The sequence below is a fragment of the Canis aureus genome, chromosome 24, assembly GCF_053574225.1.
Source record: "Canis aureus isolate CA01 chromosome 24, VMU_Caureus_v.1.0, whole genome shotgun sequence".
Classification (NCBI taxonomy): Eukaryota; Metazoa; Chordata; class Mammalia; order Carnivora; family Canidae; genus Canis; species Canis aureus.
In genome coordinates, this window is record NC_135634.1 from 51,697,496 (window position 1) to 51,721,458 (window position 23,963).

At 68.0% G+C, this 23,963-nt stretch overlaps 3 protein-coding genes across 11 annotated transcripts in view; 2 read left to right on the forward strand and 1 right to left on the reverse strand.

The window, feature by feature from the left end:
- ANKMY1 (ankyrin repeat and MYND domain containing 1) overlaps positions 1-14,841 on the reverse strand; it is a 48,337-nt gene extending 33,496 nt beyond the window's left edge. For 4 of the 7 annotated variants that reach the window (XM_077869502.1, XM_077869497.1, XM_077869500.1 and 1 more), the window contains exons 1-3: positions 4,980-5,111; positions 4,368-4,536; positions 1,276-1,465 (exon numbers count right to left, since the gene is read on the reverse strand). In XM_077869502.1, the coding sequence (XP_077725628.1) occupies positions 1,276-1,465; positions 4,368-4,519 (342 nt within the window). In that variant the 5' untranslated portion in view covers positions 4,520-4,536; positions 4,980-5,111. Of the gene's footprint in view, positions 1-1,275; positions 1,466-4,367; positions 4,537-4,960; positions 5,112-14,694 lie in introns of those variants that run through there. The other 3 variants (XM_077869499.1, XM_077869498.1, XM_077869504.1) reach the window with 3 other exon arrangements.
- DUSP28 (dual specificity phosphatase 28) lies at positions 7,473-10,535 on the forward strand. Of its 3 annotated transcripts, none has more exons than XR_013363517.1 (3): positions 7,473-7,968; positions 9,087-9,246; positions 10,051-10,535. XR_013363517.1 is itself a non-coding variant. In XM_077869507.1 (2 exons), exons 1-2 carry the CDS (start codon positions 7,570-7,572, stop codon positions 9,192-9,194), a joined length of 561 nt encoding a protein of 186 aa, XP_077725633.1. In that variant the 5' UTR covers positions 7,484-7,569; the 3' UTR covers positions 9,195-10,535. The 3 variants fall into 3 exon arrangements, 1 of the variants encoding a protein (XP_077725633.1); XR_013363516.1 differs by having other exon boundaries at positions 7,497-7,968; positions 9,033-9,246; XM_077869507.1 differs by having other exon boundaries at positions 7,484-7,968; positions 9,033-10,535.
- RNPEPL1 (arginyl aminopeptidase like 1) lies at positions 14,201-22,683 on the forward strand. The gene is made up of 11 exons (XM_077869505.1): positions 14,201-14,773; positions 17,215-17,355; positions 17,661-17,812; positions 18,458-18,574; positions 18,695-18,930; positions 19,161-19,274; positions 19,556-19,668; positions 19,911-20,019; positions 20,970-21,200; positions 21,276-21,418; positions 21,682-22,683. The coding sequence occupies exons 1-11, from the start codon at positions 14,216-14,218 to the stop codon at positions 21,967-21,969; spliced, it is 2,202 nt and encodes a 733-aa protein (XP_077725631.1). The 5' UTR covers positions 14,201-14,215; the 3' UTR covers positions 21,970-22,683.
- Positions 22,684-23,963: the final 1,280 nt, after the last annotated feature.

A 23,963-nucleotide genomic window follows, 5' to 3' on the forward strand; every position in this document is an offset into this window, starting at 1 on the left:
CCCAGAGCTGACGTGCTCGGTCCGGTCCTCTGAACACAGTTAACGCCTTTAAGGCCACTGCTTGCAGCGGCACGCCCTCCGGTCCCCCGGCCGCTCCAGGTCCTGCTGGACGAGCACCTGCTCGGTGGACCTGGAGGTCCCCGCCAGGCAGGGACCAGGCTGGCCGTGGCCTCCCGGGGCTCCGCCGGACAGGTCAGCACACCCGAACCCCAAGGCCGTGAACGGGGGCTGAGCGGGCCCGGGACACCACAGTGTTGGGTAAGAGAGAGAAAGTAGCGGAGGACTAAAGCCGCAGACACCCCGCAGGGATCGGGGCTTGACCGTCAACGCCACGGCGACGTGCACCTGCTGATGGAAGCTCGGCCCCGGCCTCGGCCCCAGCCAGCCTGGCCCCGTCCCGGCCGTGGGAGGTCTGGGGGCTCCTTGAGCTCGGGGTGCGTTCCAGGTGGGGGACGGGCCCGAGCCGGGGCCCCCCAGCCCACTGCCCCTGCAGCTACTGAGCGAAAGCCCCCTAAGAGGACCTCGCCCCGCCTCACACGAGGAGGAGCCGCTCTGAAAACCTCCAGCTGGAAGGGGAGGCAGCCGGAGCCCGGGGCGCCTGGCACGGTCCTGCCCCAGGCCCCGCTGCTCCACCCGCCCGGAGCCCCGCAGGAAGCAGCTTGCAGAGCCCGTCTCCCGGCGTCCCCCCGGGGTCCTGGACCGGCCCCCTGCGCAGCCTCCAGAACCGCTGTCATTTGATTGCTAAAAAGATCCCTTCCTTCTGTTTACCCTGAGGCTCCAGGGCCCGCTCACCCACAGAAATACAACTTGGACACAGTCATTCGAGATTTCAAAACAGTCGCCCGGACGAGGGTGTATCTTCGGTCACAGCTCCCAGGCCTCCCCCTGGACACCCGGCCAACCGCGGCCAGGGCCCTGGAAGTCTGAGGATGCTTCTCCGCGGACGTTTCCCAGGTCGGGAAGACCCTGGCCCAGCACCCTCCTGCCGCGGCCTGCAAGTCCGCCGCAGGGCCCTCTTAGAAGGGGGAGACCGGGGCGCCTGGGGGGCTCCGTCCGTTACGCATCCGACGCCCAGCTCGGCTCAGGATCTCGGGGTCGCGAGGTGCGGCCCCCAGTCGGGCTCGGCGTCTGCTTAAGATTCCCTCTCCCCCTCTCCCTCTGCCCCTGCACCGACCCCCCCTCACTTAAAAGAGGAGGAGGAGGAGCGGGAGGAAGAGAGCCAGCGTCAGCTGGCTGAGCCCAGACAGGAGGGAGGGAGCCCTGGAAGCCACTGACCTCGCCCGTGGGCCAAGAGAATTCTCCGTGCCCCAGCTTCGTGTCCAGCCCGAAGTCCCCTCGGTACACACAGCCGTCCGGCCACTCCTGCATGCCCTGCACCAGCTGGATGTAGGCCTCCTTCAGGTCTTGCTCCCTGGGGGGACCCTGGGACTCCTCCTCCTCCTCCTCTGGGGCATCTGGGACGTCCCTAGAGGGGCGAAGAGCGGGAGACAGAAGGCCAACATCGGCACAGGCCCGAGGGGTGACGGCGCAGGGAACCACACGCCATCTCAGTTCCTCCTCCCAGCAAGCCCCTGAGCTGGAGGGTGTTGCTACCCCCATTCTGCAGAGAGAAACTGAGGCACAAGGGTGCAGCGATGGCCCAAGGTCGCACAGGAGGCGGGCAAGCCCGTGTCTGTCTGACGTGGCTGAGAGGCAGCCGGTGCCCGGGAGGCAGCACCAGCTCTAATGCCCGGAAGCGGAGGGCTGCCCCGCTCCAGCTGTTGACTGGTGAGCTTTGTGTCCCCCACGCGCCCAGAGTGCCCGGCCCACAGCTGGGCAGGAGGCGGACACGGGGCAGACACGCGTGGACCAGCGACGGGTCTAAAGAAGGGGAGGGAGCTTGGGCCCGGAGCCGCACCGAGCGGGCGGGTGGGCGGAAGGCTGCAGGGGGTGCACGGCGAGGGGCAGGGGACGTGCGCCAAGGTCCGTGTGCTTCTCTGCTGCTCACACCATCTAAACGTACAAACCCTGACCTAAGAGGGGACCTACTCTGACTCCCCATCGCTCGACCCCTCCCTCTGCCCCCTCTCGAGGCGTCAGCGCTCTTGGTCCCGCTGCGTCTCGGGGGCGTCTATGGTCTACCGACCGGTGTCAGTGTAGGCGGATGGCCCAGCTGGCCGCTCAACGCACGGAAACCCCAGACCTTGAGCCCCCTCCACCAGCCAGCCCTCTGGTGCCAGCCCTGAGCCACCGAGGCCTCACGAAGCACCGCCCAGAGGAGGAGGGACACAAAATCTGTGAACACAGGAACCTCCGTTTGCCCTGTTATGTGTCTGTAGAAAGACGCCAGGAAAAGCAGACACGAGGATAAAAAACCCGGGGGCTCCGATTTGGTTCGTTTTTTCCTTGGCTCACCTGTGGTTACGGGCTGATTGTGTCCCCACGCCCCACCTCTGCGCGCACACACACACACACACACACGTACACAGGGCCCCGTACGGGAGCCTGAATACCAGCGCCGCACGGCGAGGCTGCACTTGGACACAGATCTTCACACGGGAGACCCAGTTACGGGGAGGTCATTAGGGTGGGCCTGCTCTGAGGGGACTGCTGTCCTTCTGCCAAGGGGAAGCTTGGACACGGAGAAACATGCAAAGAGAAGGCGACGCGCAGACACAGGGAGGGAAGACGGCCCCTTACAAGCCAGGGAGGGCGGCCTGGAGCAGATTCTCCCTCACACCCGCACAAGAAACCACCCCCGACTTGCAGCCTCCAGACCGAAGATGACACACGTCCATCTCGGGCCACTCAGTCTGTGCTATCCTGTCGCAGCCCCAACAAACTCGTACACCACCTATTTTCCCACTTGGCTACGTGGCAAAGATCTTACCTGCTTAATCTTAAAAAAAAAAAAAAAAAAAAAGGAACAAATGGAGACTTTCCTTAAAAAAATAAATGGAAATGATGCTAAGATCAAGCAAGAAAATCATGAACACAACCAATCAGCTGAAAGGCCCACGGCAGGGTGGGAATGGCCAGCTGGCCAGGTGAGCAAGGGCCTGGCCACCTGGTTCTGCCACCAGACAGGTTCCTTATCTTCTTGTGACCCAGTGGCTCTCCTCATCTGTAAAGGGGGATTAGGGGCGCCTGGGTGGCTCAGCAGTTGAGCACCTGCCTCTGGCTCAGGGCATGACCCCAGGTCCTGGGATCGAGTCCCACATCGGGCTCCCTGCATGGAGCCTGCTTCTCCCTCTGCCTGTGTCTCTGCCTCTCTGTGTGTGTGTGTCTCATGAATAACTGAATAAAATCCTAAAAAAAAATTTTTTTTAGAAAGGGGGGACTATGTCGGTGCTCTCAGACTATTACAGACAGAGCCCCCACACACTGCACACATTTATTTCTGCCAGCCTGGACGAGCCTGAGATGAGGGGGCCTGCGGACTCTGTTCCTGCTGACGGCCGCCTTCCCGGTTCACAGATGGCACCTTCTCGCTGCGTCTTCATGTGGTGGACAGAGAAAGCTTTAGCTTCTTCCTCTTCTTATATGGGCACTAATCTTACCGTGGGGCCCCACAACCTCATCTATACCTAAGTACTCCCCAAAAGCCCCATCTCCAGGGCCGGGTGTAGCGGGGGGTGCGTGGAGGATGGCTGAGCCACGGGAGTGCTGTGCTCGCCTGAGGACAGCAGGGCAGCCTCCCAACCAGGGGCTCGGGCCGCAGCGTGGGGGGATGGCAGGGGGCAGCCGGCCAGGAGCAGCTGCAGGTGGGGGTCCCCAGCCCAGTCCTCCACCTGGAATGCGCCGGAGCTCAGAGGGGCCCCCAGACCTACTGCCACCAGCACAGAGGCCAGGGTGGCTGGGGCTGAAGCCCACGCTGAGCTTCCACTGACAAAAGAACTCAAGTCACCATGACGTTGCGGGTTAGGGCTTTCACATGAATCCTGGGGGTGGGAGAGACCAGGGGGGACACAATTCAGTCCCTAACAGGGACACAGACAATAGCGTTATGGGGTGGAGTTCACAAGAGGCCCAGAAAAGGCGCTGAGGGCAGCCCGGGCCCAGAGGAGGCCTCATGTGTCAGTTCTTGCCGACAATTAACATCGCGGGGTGAAGGAGCTCGGGGAAGCCCACGGTATAAAGCAAATGTTCCCCACCCAGAAAGGCAGCTTGGGGTGGCTGAAGGGAGTGTGCAGGATTGGGGGGGGCTCCAGTCCCCGGTGCTGTAAGTTCCTCAGGGGAAGTCCTCCTCTCTCTCCAGACACGAGTTTTCGAGGCACAAAATAACTCTGAGCGGTTTTTAAACCCGGGACCCAATGCAGGATGGCAGCGGAGTGGTCCCAGGGTGGGCCTGGGAGCCCCTGCGGGAGCCCCCCACCCCCAGCCCGCACCTCTTGCTGAAGAACATCTCCATCGTCCTGGAGCTCTCCAGGATCAAGTCCTCGCTGGCAGCAGGGGTGCAGCTGCTCGCCACCGGCTGGTTTTGGGAGATGCCCACATTTGGGATTTCGTAATAAAAGCCTGAAGAATTACCATTTTCCATGCTTGTCGTCTTTGAACCTGGAAGCAAAGCCAGGGACCCACATTCGCCCTGGGAGCTCCGGGCGGGCACGGGGGGGGGGGAACCACAGCCCCCTTCGCCCCAGAGAACCGAAACCCACGCCCCCAACCCTGCCCACGGCCCCCTCCTGCTGGAAGCTCCTCCGCCAGCGCCCCGAGGGCGTCCCGGTCCCCCCGTAGGGCTGGAGCCACCCTCCCAGGGCCTCTCGGGCCTGCTGACGGCGGGGAGGGCCCCAGGCTGCAGGCGCCCCCTCCGCCCCCGGGCTCTGAAGCCAGCGCCAGGGTGCACGCGGCCCGCCCCCGCCACCTCGAGCCGCCGGCCCCCAAACTTCCTGCCTGGCCCCGGCCCGGGGGGCGTCAGGACCCTCCACCGGGGCGCGCCCCCGCCCGGCTCCCCGCGCTCCCGCCGGGGTCCCCACCGCACCCCCGCCGCGGGGCCGCACCGACGCTCGGAGAGCTCGCAGCCAGCGCTCCCGGTCGGCCCGGGCGGCGGCCAGCGCGGAGCAGCCCCGCGCAGCTCGGGGGCCGCAGCTCGGGGGCCCAGAGCGTCGGGTTTCCCTGGAGACCGGCCCACGCCCACGTGACCGCTGCGGCTCTCGGCCTCCGCCAATCCCCGCTCACGCCCCGCCCACGCCGGCCCCGCCCACTCCCGGCGCCCCGCCCACAAGGCCCCGCCCCCGACACGCCCACACCCGCGCCCCGCCCACTGCTCGGCCCGCCCACTCCCGGCGCCCCGCCCACAAGGCCCCGCCCCCGACACGCCCACACCCGCGCCCCGCCCACTCCCGGCGCCCCGCCCACAAGGCCCCGCCACGCCCCGCCCACCCCGCGCCCCGCCCACTGCCCGGCCCCGCCCCCGGGCCGCCGAGGCGCAGCGGGCCAAAGTGTCCACCGAGATCCCCGAGCCCCGCGGGTCTCCAAAGCCGGGGTGTGCGGGGTCCGTTCCAGTTCGTGGGAGGCACGGGACGGGAGCTCCTGGAGGCGACCCAGAGGCCGTGTGGACCCAGGCGTCGCTACGGAAGCCTGGGCGGAGGAGTCCTGAGGATGGGGTTTCGCAGGATGCGCAGGAGCTCTCCAGCAGGAGCGCGGGGGCCGGGAGGGGACGAGGACGCGCGGGGGCCTGGCGGGTTCTGCAACGCAGAGGGGGGCTCTGTGCAGGCGCAGGGCCTGGGCCTCTCAACCCGGGCTGCCCCTCAACCAGGCCCAGGCCCCTCCCCAGTGGCTAGGGTTCTGGGGTGCTCCCTCCAGCCCTCTACCTCCCAGCTCACCTCTCGTCTCCCTTCACCCCCACCTTGGTTCCTGGATCCCCCCTCTCTCTCGACCTCTTACCTTCCCGCTCAGGTCCCATCTCTCTGCCCTGCAGCTTAGGAACTGAAGTACATACTAAATTGTCTTTTTTTTTTTTTAATTTTTATTTATTTATGATGGTCACAGAGAGAGAGAGAGAGAGAGGCAGAGACACAGGCAGAGGGAGAAACAGGCTCCATGCACCGGGAGCCCGACGTGGGATTCGATCCCGGGTCTCCAGGATCGCGCCCTGGGCCAAAGGCAGGCTCCAAACCGCTGCGCCACCCAGGGATCCCCTAAATTGTCTTTAAAATTCCTTTGAGGGGGGCCTGGGTGGCTCAACCGGTGAAGGGTCTGGGTCTTGATTTGGGCTCAGGCTCAGGTCAAGGTCTCAGGATCATGGGATCCAGCCCTACATGGGGCTCTGCGCACCGTCGGCTTCTCCTTCTCTCTCTGCCCCTCCCTTCTGTCTCTAAAACAAATAAATAAAATCTTTAAAAATCGGGGATCCCTGGGTGGCTCAGTGGTTTGGTGCCTACCTTTGGCCCAGGGCGCGATCCTGGGGTCCCGGGATTGAGTCCTGCATCAGGCTCCCGGCATAAGGCCTGCTTCTCCCTCTGCCTGTGTCTCTGCCTCTCTCTCTCTTTATGTCTATCATAAATAAATAAATCTTTAAAAAAAAAGAAATAGAATTCCTTTCCTATGAAAAGAGAAAGTAAAATGGTCAACTTCAAAATGTCCTACAAACTTAGTAAACCATACCATCTGTGGTAGGTTGAATGGCATCCTCCAAAAACATTAAATCCTAATCCCTGGTACCTGTGAATGACCTTATATGGAAATAAAGTCTTTGCAAATAATCAAGAGGTCATGGATTAGGATGTGCCTTAAACTAAATGATTAGTGTCTTTATAAGAAGAGGGAGATTTGGAGACCCCAAACACACAGGGAAAAATAAAGCCCTGTCGTGTTAAGCCAGTTTGTAATGCTTTGTTATAGATGAATCAGAAAAAAAAAGTTTTATTAGAATATTATTAGAAGAAAACTGAAACTGCAGCATCATTGTAGAGGGGACTGCAAGATAGCTACTTTTCACCGAAACGCATCCCGGAAAGACATCCTTGAATGACGCCGGTCGTCAGAAAAACCTCCTAAAGTCATACGTGGCAACTATATGCACATTAAATAATAATGGTGTTTTGTGGGTTGTTGTTGTTGTTGTTTTTTAAGATTTTATCTTCGAGAGAAAGAAAGCACCAGCGAGGAGGGGAGGGAGAAACAGACTCCCTGCTGAGCACGGATTCCAACTCGGGGCTTGACCCCAGGACCCCAGACCATGACCTGAGCCACCCGGGGAACCCCTAAAGGATGTGAGTTTTTGTAAGTTACAGTGATGAACCAGAACTTAAGAAGAATAACAAAAATACTGGCCTATGAGGAAATGATGAAAACGCAACAGCCAATGGCTTTATTTCATATGAACCGTGTCTTGCAGTAAAAGGGGGGGGACTGTGGGGCAGCGTATTAGGAAGCAGGTGCCGCGGGGCACCCCGCGCGCCCCCTCCCGCCCTCGGGCGCAGGCGCAGACGCAGGCGCAGGGCCGCGCACCGCAGCCGGCAGCACCCCCCGCCCCCCCCGCGCGCCCGGGCAGCTCCGCGACCTCCGCGTGCCCCGGGCCGCCGCCCGCCCCGGCCAATCGGAGGGCCCCTCGGCCCTTAGGACCCGGTGCCCGGCCGGCCGCCCAGCATGCGCCCGGGACCCGCCGGCCGCGACCTCCCCGGGGCCGCCTCGCCCGCGCCGCCGCCGTTCGCGCGCGTCGCCCCGTCCCTCTTCCTGGGGAGCGCGCGCGCCGCCGCCTCCCCGGCCCTGCTGGCGCGCGCGGGGGTCACCCTGTGCGTCAACGTCTCGCGCCTGCAGCCCGGCCCGGCCGCGCCCGGTGTGGCCGAGCTGCGCGTGCCCGTGCTCGACGACCCGGCCGAGGACCTGCTGGCGCACCTGGAGCCCACCTGCGCCGCCATGGAGGCCGCGGTGCGCGCGGGCGGCGCCTGCCTGGTCTACTGCAAGAACGGCCGCAGCCGCTCGGCCGCCGTCTGCACCGCCTACCTCATGCGGCACCGCGGCCTCAGCCTGGCGCGGGCCTTCCAGGTGCGCCGGTGCCCGGGCGGGGGGCCTCCGGGTGTCGGGGGCTGCAGGTGGGCCTGGCCTCCGGGGTGGGGGGACAGGCTCCCCAGGTGCGCCGGTGCCCGGGCGGGGGGCCTCCGGGTGTCGGGGGCTGCAGGTGGGCCTGGCCTCCAGGGTGGGGGGCAGGCTCCCCAGGTGCGCCGGGTGCCCCGGTGGGGGGCCTCCGGGTGTCAGGGGCTGCAGGTAGGCCTGGCCTGGGGGGGGGCGGGGAGGGGCTTCGCAGGTACACCGGGTCCCCGGGTGGGGGGCCTCCGGGTGTTGGGGGCTGCAGGTGGGCCTGGCCTGGGGGGGCAGGGAGGGGCTCCACAGGTACGCTGGGTGCCCGGGTGGGGGGCCTCCGGGTGTCAAGGGCTGCAGGTGGGCCTGGCCTCCGGGTTGGGGGGACAGGCTCCCCAGGTGCGCCGGGTGCCTGGGTGGGGGGCCTCTGGGTGTCAGGGGCTGCAGGTGGGCCTGGCCTCCGGGGGGGGGGACAGGCTCCCCAGGTGTGCCGGGTGCCCTGGTGGGGGGCCTCCGAGTGTCAGGGGCTGCAGGTGGGCCTGGCCTCCCGGAGGGGGAGGGGACGGGCTTCCCAGGAGCGCCAGGTCCCCGGGTGGGGGAGCCTCCAGGTGTTGGGATCTGCAGGTGGGCCTGGCCTCCCAGGGCAGGGCAGGGGACAGGCTCCCCAGGTGCGCCGGGTGCCCGGGTCGGGGGCCTCCGGGTGTTGGGATCTGCAGGTGGGCCTGGCCTCCGGGGGCGGGGCAGGGGACGGGCTCCCCAGGTGGGCCGGGTCCCCGGGTGGGAGGAGCCTCCAGGTGTCAGGATCTGCAGGTGGGCCTGGCCTCCCAGGGCTGGGGTACGGGCTCCTCAGGAGGGGTGGGTCCCCAGGTGGAGGCGCCTCCGGGTGTTAGGATCTCCCAGGTGGGCCTGGCCTCCAGAGCGGGATCGGGGTCAGGGTGGGGGTGAGGGCCAGGCCTCCCGGGTGGGCTGCCGTTAGCGGAGCGGAGGGAGCACCCTGCGGCGCCGCGTTCAGCCTCCGCCTCTGTACGCAGGCGGTGAAGAGCGCCCGTCCGGTGGCCGAGCCCAACCCGGGTTTCTGGTCTCAGCTGCAGCAGTACGAGGCGTCCCTGCAGTCCCTGCCCCGGCCGTCGCCGACTGGGGAGCCCTCAGGACAGGGCTCCCGAACCGGAGATGAGCCCCAGAGTGAGCCCTAGACCTTCATCCCTCGCGGAGGACCCCACCCGAGCAGGGCGCATGGAGCTGGAGGTAGTTGCAGCGCTGACTGGAGGGGGTTTTCTGCTTCTTTACTGTTGCACAGTTTTCATTTTCTGCTTCTTCCGGACATGCAGCTCGAGTGTTTCTGTCTCCATGGACGGACTGCAGGAGTGTGTCCCCCGAGGGCACTGGAAGCATCCCTTCCCTGGTCAGGTTTACCAGACAGGCCTTGGTCAGGAAAATCAAAACCACTTGAGGACTTTTAGGCAGGAAAGTATTCAATCCGGAGAGCAAGGCCAGGGAGCCAGGAGATGGGGATGTCCCGGAGACCCACCCCGCCCCATCCTGGCTGCCTGCCTCCTGCTCCAGCCATCGGGCTTTCCCCAAACCTCACAGTGGTCCCTTCTAGAGTCGGGCCTGGGACCCAGACTTGTAACTACTGCAACACACAGGCCAGGATGTGAGGCTGCCTCATGCCAGCCTGGCATGGGTGCCCTTGGGGCTCTCCACGCCTGTGCCTTGCTGCCCTCCCAGTCTCAACAACAGCACCCACCCCGGCTTAGCATCCTGCAGCCCCGGTCATGTCAGAGATGCACCGGCCCCTGTATGTCTGAGCGTGTTGATTCCTCTCCTGGTCCAGACACCCCTCCCCTGCATCCTACGGCCTAGAGACTGTACTAGATTCATCACCATCAACACCCCTTAAACAAGGTAGCAGGAGGGGAAAAAAGAGAAACTGGGTTATACTGTGAATTACAGGTAGTACAGCCCCTGGTTAATAGGTACTACTCTATACATAACAGGGCAATTAATAAAATATCATAATTAGTGCTTAATATTTCCCGTTCTTTCCAGCCAGCACCTCGCTGAGCCTGGCCTTTCCTGGTGAGGTGACCTGAGCCACCTCCTGAAGGGCCCTGAGCAGCCCTGTGGCCTCCAGCTCCTCCACCTCCTCTCAGCCCCACTGATCGGCAGCCACGCCCCGGGGCTCCTTGAAAGTCAGGATCACTCACTGCACCCAGCACAGCAGCCCCGACTTGCCTGTTGCCTTAGCGGCCCGAGGGGCCCAACATGGTCAGGGTGTCTCAGCCTGCCGTCCAGGGGAACACGCGTGTCCCCGGTAGAAGCATCTTACCTGGGAACCGAACCTCTGATCCAGTGGCCCCTGGGTGGCTCAGCGGTTGAGCATCCACCCTCATCCCAGGGCGTGACCCCAGGGCCTGGGATCAAGTCCCGCTTCGGGCTCCCTGCATGGGGCCTGCTTCTCCCTCTGCCTGGATCTCTGCCTCTCTCTATGCTTCTCATGAATAAATAAATAAAACCTTTGAAACAAAACAAAACTCTGATTCAGTGGAGCCCAAGTTGTAGGGATGGGAAGCTCACACTTTGTGAGTGAGGCACCAGGATGGTCGTGAAAGGGCCCCTTGCCCACCCGTTACACCTGCACCTGGGTTCTGTGACAGGCATGACACCCTCCGCTGCCCCTGGCTGCAAGCATGTACCACACCTTGTAGGTGGGCACCCAGCGCCCCGCAGCGTCACCAGACCGCAGCTCCCGGGCCCACGTGCCCCTGGCTGACCCGCCTGCAGCTCGCTGCAGCCAAGCCAACCTTCATGCTTGTGCAGGGCCGTCTGCTCTCTCCACGCCCCTCGGGCTCAGTCACCTTGCCATCACCCCCTTCCCGTGTGGAAGCTGTGCCGCTGTCTGCACTCGGCAGGCGAGGCTGCGGTGGCTTGGAGCTGAGCCATTTTCAGGCCCTGGGTCCACGCGTTTGCGCAGCACGCCACAGCAGCTGTGATGGGACACCCCCACGGGCCGACCTGGCTCTGGGTAACAGGTGCACGGGCGACAGCTGGGCCAGGTTCAGAGACACCCGGAGGTCACATCAGTGTTTTATCCCACCGGCTCTGTTTGAGAACCACCCACCGTGGCTCTCACGGGACGCCCGGTTCTCTGAGGACCTCTGCCTGCCCCCCCCCACCCCCCCGCAGCAGGTGAGGCCAGGGAGCTGCTCCGGTCTCTGGCACAGCACAGTCAAACGGTGGTGCCAGCCCATGAGCGTTAGGGGAGGGCCCAGCGTGGGCAGTGGCGTCTGCCTCAGCCCACCCACGCCAGCCGGGGTTTGATCACCAGAAGGCTGGAGTGTGAAAACTCCTGTGGGAGAAGCCGCAGCCCGACAGCCCCCTCCCACCTTCCTCCCCTGGGGCGGGGCGGGGCGAGGGGCGAAGTGCATTGCAGCTGCCCCAGCCTCCATCCCCTGGCGGCGTCTTGGGGAAGGCTGGGGTGACGCTGGCGGCCTGCAGGGAGCAGGCTCAGGCTCTGAGGGGCAAGACGGGGTGGGGTGAGGACAACCAGAGCCCTGCACCTGTGGGCCTCAGTTCTCGAGGCGCCCTGGTGGGCTGGCTTTAGTCCTACAGAACAGATCTGCTTGCTCGAACACTGGCTCGTGTTGGCTCCCTACGTAAATGTGGGGTAGTAGGCACCCCAGCCTGAGAGGAGAGGTGGTAAGAGCGGGCGGCCAGCGGGGCTGCCCCATTCCACCCCCCTGCGTGCAGAACCGGCCTGAGGGAGATGCCCAGGGCCCTCCCGCAGAGCAGGGACGGAGATGCAGCCCCTGCCCCCGAAGTCCAGGTACCAGGAAGACAAGAGGGCACGGTGGCTGGTCGGCCTGCGTCAGGGGACTAGGGCGGGCGAGTGTGGGCATGTGCAGTCCTGTTCTTCCAGCCCAACCACGCCTGGGGGAGGCGCTCAGAAAAGCTCCTGAACCGGGCAGTACAATCTAAAGCCCTCTGCCCTTGGCACCCTGGGACCCTGCCACCTGGGCGGGCCCCCTGACCTGAGCGAGGACCAGTCTCGTCTCTTGAGTCTTAGACATAGGACTGACCTTCTCCAGGTGCCTACATGAACCCTGGGGTTCCTGGAGAGTTTGGGCCCACTGCCCCCCCCCCCCCCGGGGAGGCTGCATTACCCCAGCTGAGAGGACCCCTGGGAGAATTAAAACAATGCTTCAGTGCACGTGGTCCTCGGAGCCAACCACCCTTCCCACCCCGTCCAGGAAGGTGGGCCCCACCGCATGGGTTACGGACCGGGACACTGTCCAGGAGGATTCAACACCACTCGGGATGATGCCTCACCCCACAGCCGCTTCTGCCCCACACCATGACCTGCAGAGCGCAGCCGGGTGAGCTTCCCGGATGCTCTCCGCGGCCCAGAGCCCCTTCTCCCCAAAGACCTGAATTCTTACACGAGGGTAACGGCAACATCTTGGGGGCCCCTCTCGTTCCATGACTTCAAGATCCACCTGATGCTTGCTCACTAGGCATCCCCACTGGTGGGCAGCCCTGTCCCATGGGCCCAGGCCTCTGGACAGGCCCCTGCAAGGTGGGATGGGTGCAGGCCAGATCCCTGGAAGTGTCCCAGCACTTACCCCCTGAACAATGTGGCCTCCAGGGCCCGGCCGGCCCTCAAGGCACTACTGTCCAACGGCCCTTTCTGTGATGATGGAACAGCCGCCCTGTCCCATACGGTTGCCACTAAGCACACAGTACCCCGCGCTCGGGGAGACCTTGAATATGGCTACGCCCGCGAGGAACTAAACTCCTAACTGTATTTCACTGAAATCTAAAGAACCGCACCTGACTAGCACTCCCTCACCTAAGGGCAGCTCCAAGGCCCCCAAGGGCCCCGCCCCCACAACACAGACCACTGGTCTCATGGGGGGGGGTGCAGGTGTATACACTTCATGGCTTTGGGGAAGCCAAGGCTGCATCCTGCCCAGGAACCTAGCCCCCAGTACCCCAAGGTGCCAGGTGAGAACAGCACAGGGCTTGGGAGGCTGCTCGGCCTGCAGGTGCCCCCAGAACCCAGTGCCCCCTCTGCACCCGGCGCCCCGCCTACAGCTCCCCTGCGCGGAAACCCACCTAACCACCCCTCGCATTGCCCCCGGACACGCGCACTACGTCCCCCGCTCTACGGCCCCTCGTGGAGCTCCCCGGACCTCGGCTCCCCCGGGCACTGCTCCTTCGCCAATCCCCGCCCCGCGCCCCCTGTCCAGTGCGCACTGCGTCCCGGGCTCCCCACACCCTCGTGGAGCGCCCCGGACCTCCGGTCCCCTGCGCACGGCTCCTTCGCCACCGCCCCCCGCGCCCTGCGCCCCGCTCCCGTGCGCACAGCTCCCCCGGCCCCTCATGGAGCGCCCCGCGCCCCCGGTCCCCCCCGCGCATGGCTCCTTCGCCACCTCGCGCACCCGCTCCCGTGCGCACAGCCCCCAGGCCCCCGGCCCCTCGTGGAGCGCCCGGACCCTCGGCTGCCCGGCTGGGGCTCCTTCGCCACCGCCCCCCGCCCCCCGCGCACGGTTCCTTCGCCCCCCGCCTCCCGCTCCCGTGCGCACAGCCCCCCCGGCCCCCGGCCCCTCGTGGAGCGCCTGGACTTTGGCTGCCCGGCTCGGGCTCCTTCCTCAGCGCGCCCCGCGCCCTCAGACCCCCGCGCACGGCTACTTCGCCCCCCGTCCCCGCGCCCCCGTGCGCACAGCCCCCAGGCCCCCGGCCCCTTGTGGAGCGCCCGGCCCCTCGGCTGCCCGGCTCGGGCTCCTTCGCCACCGTCCCCCACGCCCGCGCCCCCGCTCCCGCGCGCACAGCTCCTCCTGCCCCTCGTGGAGCGCCCGCGCCCCGGCCCCCCGCGCCCCGCGCACGGCTCCTTCGGCCCCCGGCGCGTCCTGAGCGCCCGGACCCCGGCAGCCCCGCCCCGGCTCCTTCGCCGCCGCCCCCGCGCCCCGCGGCCCCGCTCCCGAGCGCGCGGCGTCCCGGCTCCCGGCCCGGCCCCGCGCACAGCGCCCCCGGCGGCGGCCGAGCGGAGCCCGAGCGGGGCGGTGCGCGGCTCGGGGCCGGGCCGGGCGGCTCCCGGCGCGACTTCCTGTTGTGCCCGCGCCCCGCCGCCGCCGCCGCCGCCGCCCGGCGCCCCTCGCCCGCCCCCCGCGGCCCGGCGCGGCCGCCGCCCATGGATTTCACCTAGCGCGGGGCCATGGCGGCGCAGTGCTGCTGCTGCAAGGCGCCCGGGGCCGAGGCCGCGCCCGCCCGCCCGCCGCCCGAGCCGCCGCCCGCCCTGGACGTGGCCTCGGCCTCCAGCGCGCAGCTCTTCCGCCTCCGCCACCTGCAGCTGGGCCTGGAGCTGCGGCCCGAGGCGCGCGAGCTCGCCGGCTGCCTGGTGCTCGAGCTGTGCGCGCTGCGGCCCGCGCCCCGCGCGCTCGTGCTCGACGCGCACCCGGCCCTGCGCCTGCACTCGGCCGCCTTCCGCCGCGCCCCCGCCGCCGCCGCCGAGCCGCCCTGCGCCTTCGCCTTCGCCGCCGCGGGGCCGGGGCCGGGGCCGGGGCCGGGGCCGGGGCCCGGGCCCGCGCCGCCGCCCCCGCTGCCCGCCTTCCCCGAGGCGCCGGGCGCCGAGCCCGCCTGCCGCCCGCTGGCCTTCCGCGTGGACCCGTTCACCGACTACGGCTCGTCGCTCACCGTCACGCTGCCGCCCGAGCTGCAGGCGCACCAGCCCTTCCAGGTCATCCTGCGCTACACCTCGACCGACGCCCCCGCCGTGAGTCCGGGGGCCGCGGGGGGAGCACCTGCGGAGAGGCCCCCCCCCCCCCCCCCCGCCCCGGAGTCCCGGCCGCTGCCTGGGGAGCCTCGGGAGCCTCGGGAGCCTCCGCGCCCGCGTCCTGGTGCCGGCCCAGGGGGGCGGAGGCTCCTCCCCCAGTCGTTCAGGGCTTCCCCGCGGCCAGGCCGGTGCACGGTGCACGCGCGGCTGCACCTGGCGCTGGGGCAGGCCGCTGGGTGGTGCCCGGTGTGGACGGCCTGCGCGTGGCCCAGCTCTTCAGGGGACTCGGGCCTGCCGGAGCCAGAGAGGGCCGGGTTGGCTCCAGTGCCTTGGGCCCCCCCGGGTGAGGACTGGCAGGTGCCCCCCAATTCCAGCACGAATCCCGCACCCGCTGCCCCCCAGGCTCTCCCGGAAAGCCCAGGTGGCTCAGGTCAGGCAGCGTGGCTGCAGCACCCCGTCCGCCGCCGTGAGGCCTTGAGGATGCAGCAGGGCCTTTCATCTCTGCAGCCTGGGCTTCCCTGGGTTCCCATGGGGACCACACACAAGTGACACGACTCTCCCCGGCTCTAGGAGGCTCTGGGAGGCCCTGGGAGGCCCTGGGAGGTTCCAGCTGTCACTGCCCCGAGCATGCACGTGGACAGGGGGGTGTAGGTGGCATCGGGCCAGGTCGTCGACCTAGGTGACATCTGTGTGGGAAGAGCCCAGACCAGACACGCACCCATGTCCGTGCTTCCTGCCCGATCCCCAGGAACCCTCGGCAGGCCCCGCCGCCTCACTTCCTAGCCCGAGCTCCCACGGGTGTGGTGGCTGCCGGCCTGCTGGGTTGGCCCCTGCCTCCTGCTCAGGTCACCTGGGGCTCTGACAGGTGGCATATATGCCTCCCAACACGGCTGTGAGAACAGAGAGATGTGCTTCTCCCTGACCTCAATCTGTGAACTTGGAGCCCTTGCGTCTGGTCCACTCAAGTCCACGACCGGCGGGATGGTGGGTGGGGTCAGGACACCACCACCCCCCCCCCCCCCCGCAGGCTGCTGGGAATAGAGGGTGAGGCCAGCAAGAGCGGCCACAGTCCCTGGGCCTTCTATGACCTGGGTGGCTGGAGCAGGGAGGGGTGTCATGGTCCCCACGGACGGTGCAGCTGGAGCACTTGCAGATGACAGACGGTTTGGCATCTGACCCCAAGCACCCACCATCACGCATGAACACCACAGAGCTCAGGGCTGGTGCATGGAGTCCTGTCCTCTTCCTGGCTTGTCTAGAACTCAGGCCTAGATCCCTAAACCTGCTCGTGTGCCAGGCGAGGGTGCAGCTGCCTGGGCATGGGTCCCCACACCTCCACAGGCAGTCTGGGGTGCTGCAGACTCTGGGACGTCTCTTGCATCCCATTCCTGAATCCCCCCCGCCCCAACCCGACCCCAGCAAGAACAGATTTCTTCTGCGGCGTCTGGAGTCCATGGCATCCTCCACTAGCCCCCCAGCTACTGTGCCCCAGGGAGGACTGGGGACCCCATTGGACTCTGCTAGGCGAAGGGCAGACAGACCAGTGCTGGCCGGGCTGAGAGGTGGACAAGGATGGTGGGAACAGGAGGCCTGAGCCGGGCGCAGCCTGGGGAGGGCCCCAGAGAAGGGAGGAGTCGGGGAGCAGGTGTGAGAGGGGAACGTGAGGTTGACAGGGTCTGGGGACTGCGGGGGCCTGTCCCCAGTATGGACCAAGGACCCACTGCAGAGGCTCCTTAATGCAGACTCCTGGGTCGTGCCCCGGGAAGCTCTGGGGTGGGGCCCACGAGGCTGCAGTTTTGAACGGGCTCCCCAGGCGGGCCTTCTGCACATCGGGGGCAGCCGGGAGGTCAGCGGAGAAAGACCATCCCCCTGCAGGCTTCCCATAGTGAGGGGACGGAGACCTCGCAGCCAGAAGGAAGTTTTAAAGAAGCCTGTGAACCCTGGCAGGAGTCTGGCCGGAACCGGACGGGTCGCCCTGCCAGGCCCGGGAATCCACGGGGGTCTGGGGCCTGTGGTCTGCGGGGAAGGAGCCCCCCGGGTGTGGCGCCCACCACGCCTGTGATCTTGGCATGAGCCGCTGCCCGTGGCCAGCAGCCGTGGACTCCACGGACCGGTCCCTGGCGGAGGCTGGCCGGGGCGGGGGCGTCCTTCCGTCACGGCCCTGGGAGGACCCTTGTGTGCTGGGTCGCTGAAGTGGACAAGGAACAATCCAGTTTGCTCCAGGGACCACAGGTTTGGGGCCGCTGCTAAGGCCCTGCTCTCTCCAGGAGACCTGCGCAGCTTCCCGGAAGCAAGGCATGGGTGGCAGGGGGTCCTGGCGTCCCCACGTGCCGCTCTCTGTGCCGCGCCGGAGAGAGGGGCCGCGGCCCCGCTGCGATGGGGATGGGCAGGCCCGACCCCCGGCGCTGGCTGCTGACCGGCCCTGCCCACCGCCCCCGCAGATCTGGTGGCTGGACCCCGAGCTGACCTACGGCAACGCCAAGCCCTTCGTCTTCACCCAGGGCCACTCGGTGTGCAACCGCTCCTTCTTCCCCTGCTTCGACACGCCCGCGGTCAAGTGCACCTACTCTGCCGTCGTCAAGGTCAGCGTGCGCCGGGCCGGCCTGCCTCCTCCGAAGGGAGCCCCGTGCAGGGCGGGGGCGGGGGGCGGCCTGCCAGGGATGTGGCTCCCGGGCCCAGGTCGTGGGGCTCCCTTCCGCGGAGCCGCCGTGTGGAGTTGCCACGGGAGACAGGGGTCGCCCCGACAGCAGGCCGGGATTTCCCGTCACGGACGTGGGGTGCCCTGATGGGGGATGTGGGGTGCCCTGACCCCAGCTGTGGGGGTCAGAGAGTGGGGTTCCCCATCAAGGACGCGGCCGCCCTAACGGGTGGGCCTCCTGCCACGCAGGCCCCGTCGGGGGTGCAGGTGCTGATGAGCGCCACGCAGAGCAGCTACGTGGAGGAGGAGGGCGTCTACCGCTTCCACATGGAACACCCTGTGCCCGCCTACCTCGTGGCCCTCGTGGCCGGGGACCTGCAGCCGGCAGACATCGGGCCTAGGTAGGGCCACTGCCCCTCGCTCCCTGTGGCCACTGCTGCCCGCGGCCCCGGCCCTGGGGAAGTCCCGCCACGGGCTGGGCGTGAGGCCTGTGGGGACCCCCACACTGCGGGGACCGGCCCTGCCGGGCTCCTCGCACCCCACCCACCCCCAGACCAGAAGCTGGGGCCCTTGACCTCCTGCGGGGGCCATGCCACAGCCCCAGGCACCCGCCGGCTCGTGTGCATTTTCTTTTTTATTTTTTTTTTTTAATTTTTTTATTTATTTATGATAGTCACAGAGAGAGAGAGAGAGGCAGAGACACAGGCAGAGGGAGAAGCAGGCTCCATGCACCGGGAGCCTGATGTGGGATTCGATCCCGGGTCTCCAGGATCGTGCCCTGGGCCAAAGGCAGGCGCCAAACCGCTGCGCCACCCAGGGATCCCCTCGTGTGCATTTTCTTAACTTGGCGACAGGTGGAACCCCTCAGCCTGGGGCTTGGCCATGGCCGTGGGAAGGGTGTGCGCTCGAGGGAGGTGGGCCAGCGGGCGGCAGGCTGGGCGCTTCCCGAGGTGCGGGCGGCGTCGGGGGCAGATGCGGAGGGGAGGCCCACTGGTGCGCGGGGCGGGGGCCCGTCGGCCTCTGCCCACCCTCTCCACCCGTGCTAGGAGCCGCGTGTGGGCCGAGCCGTGCCTCCTGCCCACGGCTACCAGCAAGCTGGCGGGCGCAGTGGAGCAGTGGCTGAGCGCGGCGGAGCGGCTGTACGGGCCCTACATGTGGGGCAGGTAGGTCCTGGGGCACCGGGAGCCCGGCTGGCCGCACGGGGCTCGGAGGGCAACTCCCAGCCTCCCGAGGACCTGGGGCGGCCTCTCACGGTCACCTGCCCGCCTTCGCGCCCCGGGCAGGTACGACATCGTCTTCCTGCCCCCCTCCTTCCCCATCGTGGCCATGGAGAACCCCTGCCTCACCTTCATCATCTCCTCCATCCTGGAGAGCGACGAGTTCCTGGTCATCGACGTCATCCACGAGGTGGCCCACAGCTGGTTCGGCAACGCCGTCACCAACGCCACGTGGGAGGAGATGTGGTTGAGCGAGGGCCTGGCCACCTACGCCCAGCGCCGTATTACCACCGAGACCTACGGTACTGCCCGCAGCCGGCCTGGGGCGGACGGGGCGGGCGGCGCCACCAAGGGGCCGAGAGCCCAGCCTGTGCCCGGGGTGGGGCCCCTGCCACGCGTGTGTCCAGCAGGATGGCCTTGGGTCAGCGCCGCAGGGCTCAGGCAGGGGGCGGCCGGGCCGGCAGCCTCGAATCTGCCCGGCGCTCAGGCCGCCCCTGCCCCCTCCCGCCCCCGTCGCCCCGCCCCTGTCCAGGGGCTGCCTTCACCTGTCTGGAGACGGCCTTCCGCCTGGATGCCCTACACAGGCAGATGAAGCTCCTCGGAGAGGACAGCCCAGTGAGCAAGCTGCAGGTCAAGCTGGAGCCAGGTACCCACTCCCGCCGGGCCCCGCCCTGGGCCCTGCAGACGTCGCCCCGCGGGACCTCCCCTCCGCCCCTCGCTGCCCCTGGCTGGATCGCGGCAGCGCCGGGTGCCCCCAGCCCTCGGAAGGCCTCCCTGAGGCTCCCCCAGCCTGCCCCTGCCTCCCACGGGCTCTGAGCGCCGGCCACCACGATGTGCGGGCACCCCCGGGCCTCCGGGATATGTGAGGGGCCCCGCCCCGGGCCCGGGAGGGCAGGGGCGCCGCCCAGAGCCGTGTCCCCCTTGCAGGAGTGAATCCCAGCCACCTGATGAACCTGTTTACTTACGAGAAGGGCTACTGCTTCGTGTACTACCTGTCCCAGCTCTGCGGAGACCCCCAGCGCTTTGACGACTTTCTCCGAGTGAGCACCCCTCTCCCCGGGGCAGGCCCTGCCCTCCGCCCACCCCGAGCGCCCCCACCCCGGAGGTGGCGTGGCGGGGAGTCGGGCGCCCTGAGAGCAGCAGTGCACAGCACCGCCTGCTCCCTCTAGCTCCCTCCCGGGGTTTCAGCCGCCCGGCAAGGCCCACGTGGCCCCGTGGGTGCCGCTCTGGTGGGGGGCGGTGTGCCCAGCCCCCGCGCCTGCTGACGCCCCGACCCGCGCAGGCCTACGTGGAGAAGTACAAGTTCACCAGCGTGGTCGCCCAGGACCTGTTGGACTCCTTCCTGAGCTTCTTCCCAGAGCTGAAGGAGCAGAGCGTGGACTGCCGGGCAGGTGAGGCCCGCCGCCGGCCGCGTGTCCGTGACCTCTGGCCCTCGGCCCCCGGGGGAGCCGCGGCTGTGCATTGGGGTGAGGGGTGCTCTGTGGCCGCTTCTGCCCCCGGGAAAGGCCCCTGGCTCAGCCCTCCGTCCTCCAGCCAACCCTAGCTGGATGCTGCGAGCCTCAGGCTGGGACGCCACGGCGCAGGGAGGAGAGGGTGCTTCCCGTCCTGACGGGGCCCGGGAGGCTTCCCGGAGGAGGGGGCAGGTGGTAAACAGGCTGAGCCGGGCGGGACGTCCGAAGGGCCTGGGGCAGGGTGGCTTGGGCAGAGGGAGGTGTGCCTCAGAGCTGCCTGAGGCCGGCTGCCCCCCCACCATGCGATGCATGTAAAGACGCTTCGGGGGGTCCAAGGGCTTGAGGCCAGAGGGGAGCCTGGAAGGGTCTGATGTCTGGGGAGAGGCCAAGACCTGCTAGGGAGCAGTGAGGTGTGGCTGGGGCCGGGGCAGGCGACAGTCTGGGCGGGGTGACTGTCTTGGAAGGCTTGGTAGATGCACCAAACGCTTTTGGGGTGGGGAGCAGACAGCGCCTGCCCCCGAGCGGCCCAGGGCTTTAGAGCAGGATTGTGGGTTCATCGGCGAGCCGCCGGCCAGCCCCCACACCCCTCCTTCCATTAGCCCCCCTCCACACCCCGGCGCCGGGGTCGGCTTCAGAGTGCCCGGCTGTCGGGTACCCACGAGAGGCGCGGCGGGCAGGGAACCCCCGTCACCAGTGTGTCCCCGGGCCTCCCACGGAGCCGCTCCTGAGGCTCGAGGTGGCAGGTGCTGGAGCCGACCCCGGCCTCCCCTGACCGCCTCTGCCCTGGGGCTCCCCGGCCCTGGGACGGTCCCACCCAGGGACGCCCTCAGCCCGCGGGCTCCCGGGCAAGCCGGCTTGCGTGGGCACCGCAGGTGGCCTCTCCCCCGCAGGGCTGGAGTTCGAGCGCTGGCTCAACGCCACGGGCCCGCCGCTGGCCGAGCCGGACCTGTCTCAGGGATCCAGCCTGACTCGGCCGGTGGAGGCCCTCTTCCAGCTCTGGACCGCGGAGCCTCTGGACCAGGCGGCCGCCTCGGCCAGTGCCATCGACATCTCCAAGTGGAGGACCTTCCAGACGGCGCTCTTCCTGGACCGGCTCCTGGATGGGTCCCCGCTGCCCCAGGGTGGGTCCCGAGGCCGGGGGCGGGGGGGCTGCGGGGGGGTGTCTGCCCGGCCCTGACCTGCCCGTGGCCCCGCAGAGGTGGTGATGAGCCTGTCCAAGTGCTACTCCTCCCTGCTGGACTCGATGAACGCCGAGATCCGCATCCGCTGGCTGCAGATCGTGGTCCGCAACGACTACTACCCCGACCTCCACCGGGTCCGGCGGTTCCTCGAGAGCCAGGTACGGCCGCCGGGCTTCTACCTCACGGGCTGGGCATCCAGCAGAACGGGGCGGGGGAGAGGCGGGGCCTGGGCTGCCCCTGGGGGCGCACAGCACTGACGAGCCTGCACCCCACCCGTCCTTGCAGGGCTGGGAGGGCTGGGAGCACGGTGTGGCCTGGCCCGGGGCTGTCTGGGGCCCCCTCCGCCCCTGCAGAAGTCCCCTAGGGTGGGGCTGGGGGCAGCGCGGGAGGGGGCCGGGCCTCAGTGTGCCCCCGTCCCCAGATGTCCCGCATGTACACCATCCCGCTGTACGAGGACCTCTGCACCGGCGCGCTCAAGTCCTTTGCCCTGGAGGTGTTTTACCAGACGCAGGGCCGGCTGCACCCCAACCTGCGCAGGACCATCCAGCAGATCCTGTCCCAGGGCCTGGGTCCCGGCGCCGAGCCCAGCGCGGAGCAGGCCAGTGCCGCAGCGGACTCGGGGGTGGACGCGGACGCGCCGGCCCTGCTGCTCGGGGACGAGGCCCCCAGCAGCGCCATTTCTCTCAGGGACGTCAACGTGTCGGCCTAGGCCTGACCTCCCAGACGCCACGATTGTGCCTTCTGCGGCCCGGGCCCGCCGTGACTGTGCCTCGGCCCTGGGCCTGAGCTCCGCCGGGGCCCACGCACCCTCCCGCGGGCTCTCCAGGGACCTCCTCGTGGCCGGCGCTGCCCGTGGACCTGGTCCCCTCGGCTCTCTTGCACTGCAGGCCCCGAGCGGCCGGCGCACGCCATGCCTCCCTGTCTCGACACTGACCGCCGGGCACTGCCCTTGGGGTGACAGCCCTGCAGTCCCACGGCGACCGCCACACTGTGCCTTACACCTGCCGGGAAGCCCAGGCTGCGCCGTCCCCACAGCGCGCCTCCACCCCGCGGAGCCCCGCACCCCGCCCCTGGGGTCGGCAGCCTCAGTTGGCCCCTGGCAGAAGGACGAGGACGCAGACACGCCCGTAGTGTAGGGTCAGGGGACACTGAGGAGAGGTCGGACCTCCCTGGGGAGGGGTCCCCGGAAAGCCTTAGCCCCTCAGGGAACACGGGGTCCCGGGCCCCAGGGGAAGTGGGACAGGACAGTCTGCCTCGTGGCTGTAACACCCCAAGGGAAGAGAGCAGGTGGTGCTGGTGCTCTTTTTAGGCCCACCGTGCGGGGAGAGGCCTGGGGGCCCCGGCAGCCCGAGCTGGGCTACCCCGGGGGACCGCTGCAATAGGGTCACCGCGATTGTCCCATTAAACCTCCACTCTGCAAACAGCCTCCCGGCCTGTTCACCCGCATCTTCCGCGTGCACTGGGCTCCCCGGCACTGGGGTCTGGAGCGTGCAGGGCCTGTCCTCCGACCGGTGCCGAGGGGCTGAAGGCCGTCCCTCTGCGCTCTGGCCACTCCCAGCTCTGCCCTCAGAGGCCCCAGGTCCTTCCCTGCAGCAGCCGCCCCGCCCTCCCTGGGCCCTGGGCCCTCTGCTCCTTCCCCGCTGACCCTCGAACACCACAGCAGAGGAGGCCACTTGTCACCACGCTCGCTCTGGGCCCTCCTCAGCAGCGGCCCCCATCCCAGGCTGGGGCGAAGGCAGGGGTGCGTGGTGGCGGCCAGTTTGGGATGACCAAGGGCAGGGGGCTGAGAACAACCACTAGCAACAGGTGCAGCAGAGGTGACGGGCATGGGGGGCCCGGAGGAGGGAGTGAGGCCGGGCCTCCACTTGGAGGTCCCCAGGGGACGACTGGGTGACGGGTGGCGGGCAGTGGGAGTGAGGCAGCCTCTGAGACCAAGGCTGGGTCCAGGCTCACGATCCCGCACCACCCAGCCGACGGGGCAGCGCCCAGGTCGGATCATGGCCTCACGCGGGGCCAGGAGAGGACAGGCCCGCTCAGCCGCCGGCTGGGCCCAGGCCCAGAGCCCCACTGTACCCGGGGCGGGAGGGTAGGGGGAGAACCCGCCCCCACGCCCCGCCGCCAGGTCACCCACATCCCGTCAGCTGCTCTGTGCTCCAGAGCCCTCGTCCTGGGAGACGGCCCGGCCCCACACGGTCAGGACGCCAGGGTCCCCGGGATGGCGGGGCTGGCGCCAGGGCTAAGCGGGGCCCGCGGAGCCCAGGATCTTGTGACCTGGAGGCCACGCCCCGCCGTGCAGGGAGCAGGCCCGGGCACTGCAGCAGCAACCCTGAGGGGGGCACCCGGGGCGCCCCGCAGTCCTGCCCTAGCGCCCTGCACGGCCCCCGCGAGAGCGGGTCCACCGGGCCTCAGGAGGCCATCCCCGGGCCCAGCTGCCCTGGCCTCTCCGGCCCCGGGCCCTGGTCTCAGACTCGCCCGCAGCTCTGCGGCCACGGGCCTCCCGGGGGGGCCTCTGGGTGCACCCCCTGCCATGAGGGGGCGACGGCCACGTCCCCAGCACTGCCCCGGCGGCAGCCTGGCCTGGCCCCCCTGCAGCCCCCGCATCCCTGGCCTCGGACCCCCGTTCCCCGCAGCGTGGCACCGGGATCCCGCCCGACCCGTCTCCCCCTTGTCGCGTCTTGTTCGACGCTGCCTGCGCCGGCCAGC

What these genes read in the sequence shown, in the direction of transcription:
- DUSP28 (XM_077869507.1), top strand. Translation starts at nt 7,570, where the DNA reads ATGCGCCCGGGACCCGCCGGCCGCGACCTCCCCGGGGCCGCCTCGCCC. An exon ending in GCCTGGCGCGGGCCTTCCAG is followed by an intron (nt 7,969 to 9,032) that starts GTGCGCCGGTGC and finishes CTCTGTACGCAG; the next exon opens with GCGGTGAAGAGCGCCCGTCC.
- RNPEPL1 (XM_077869505.1), top strand. Translation starts at nt 14,216, where the DNA reads ATGGCGGCGCAGTGCTGCTGCTGCAAGGCGCCCGGGGCCGAGGCCGCG. An exon ending in CCGGCAGACATCGGGCCTAG is followed by an intron (nt 17,813 to 18,457) that starts GTAGGGCCACTG and finishes CACCCGTGCTAG; the next exon opens with GAGCCGCGTGTGGGCCGAGC. An exon ending in GCAGGTCAAGCTGGAGCCAG is followed by an intron (nt 19,275 to 19,555) that starts GTACCCACTCCC and finishes TCCCCCTTGCAG; the next exon opens with GAGTGAATCCCAGCCACCTG.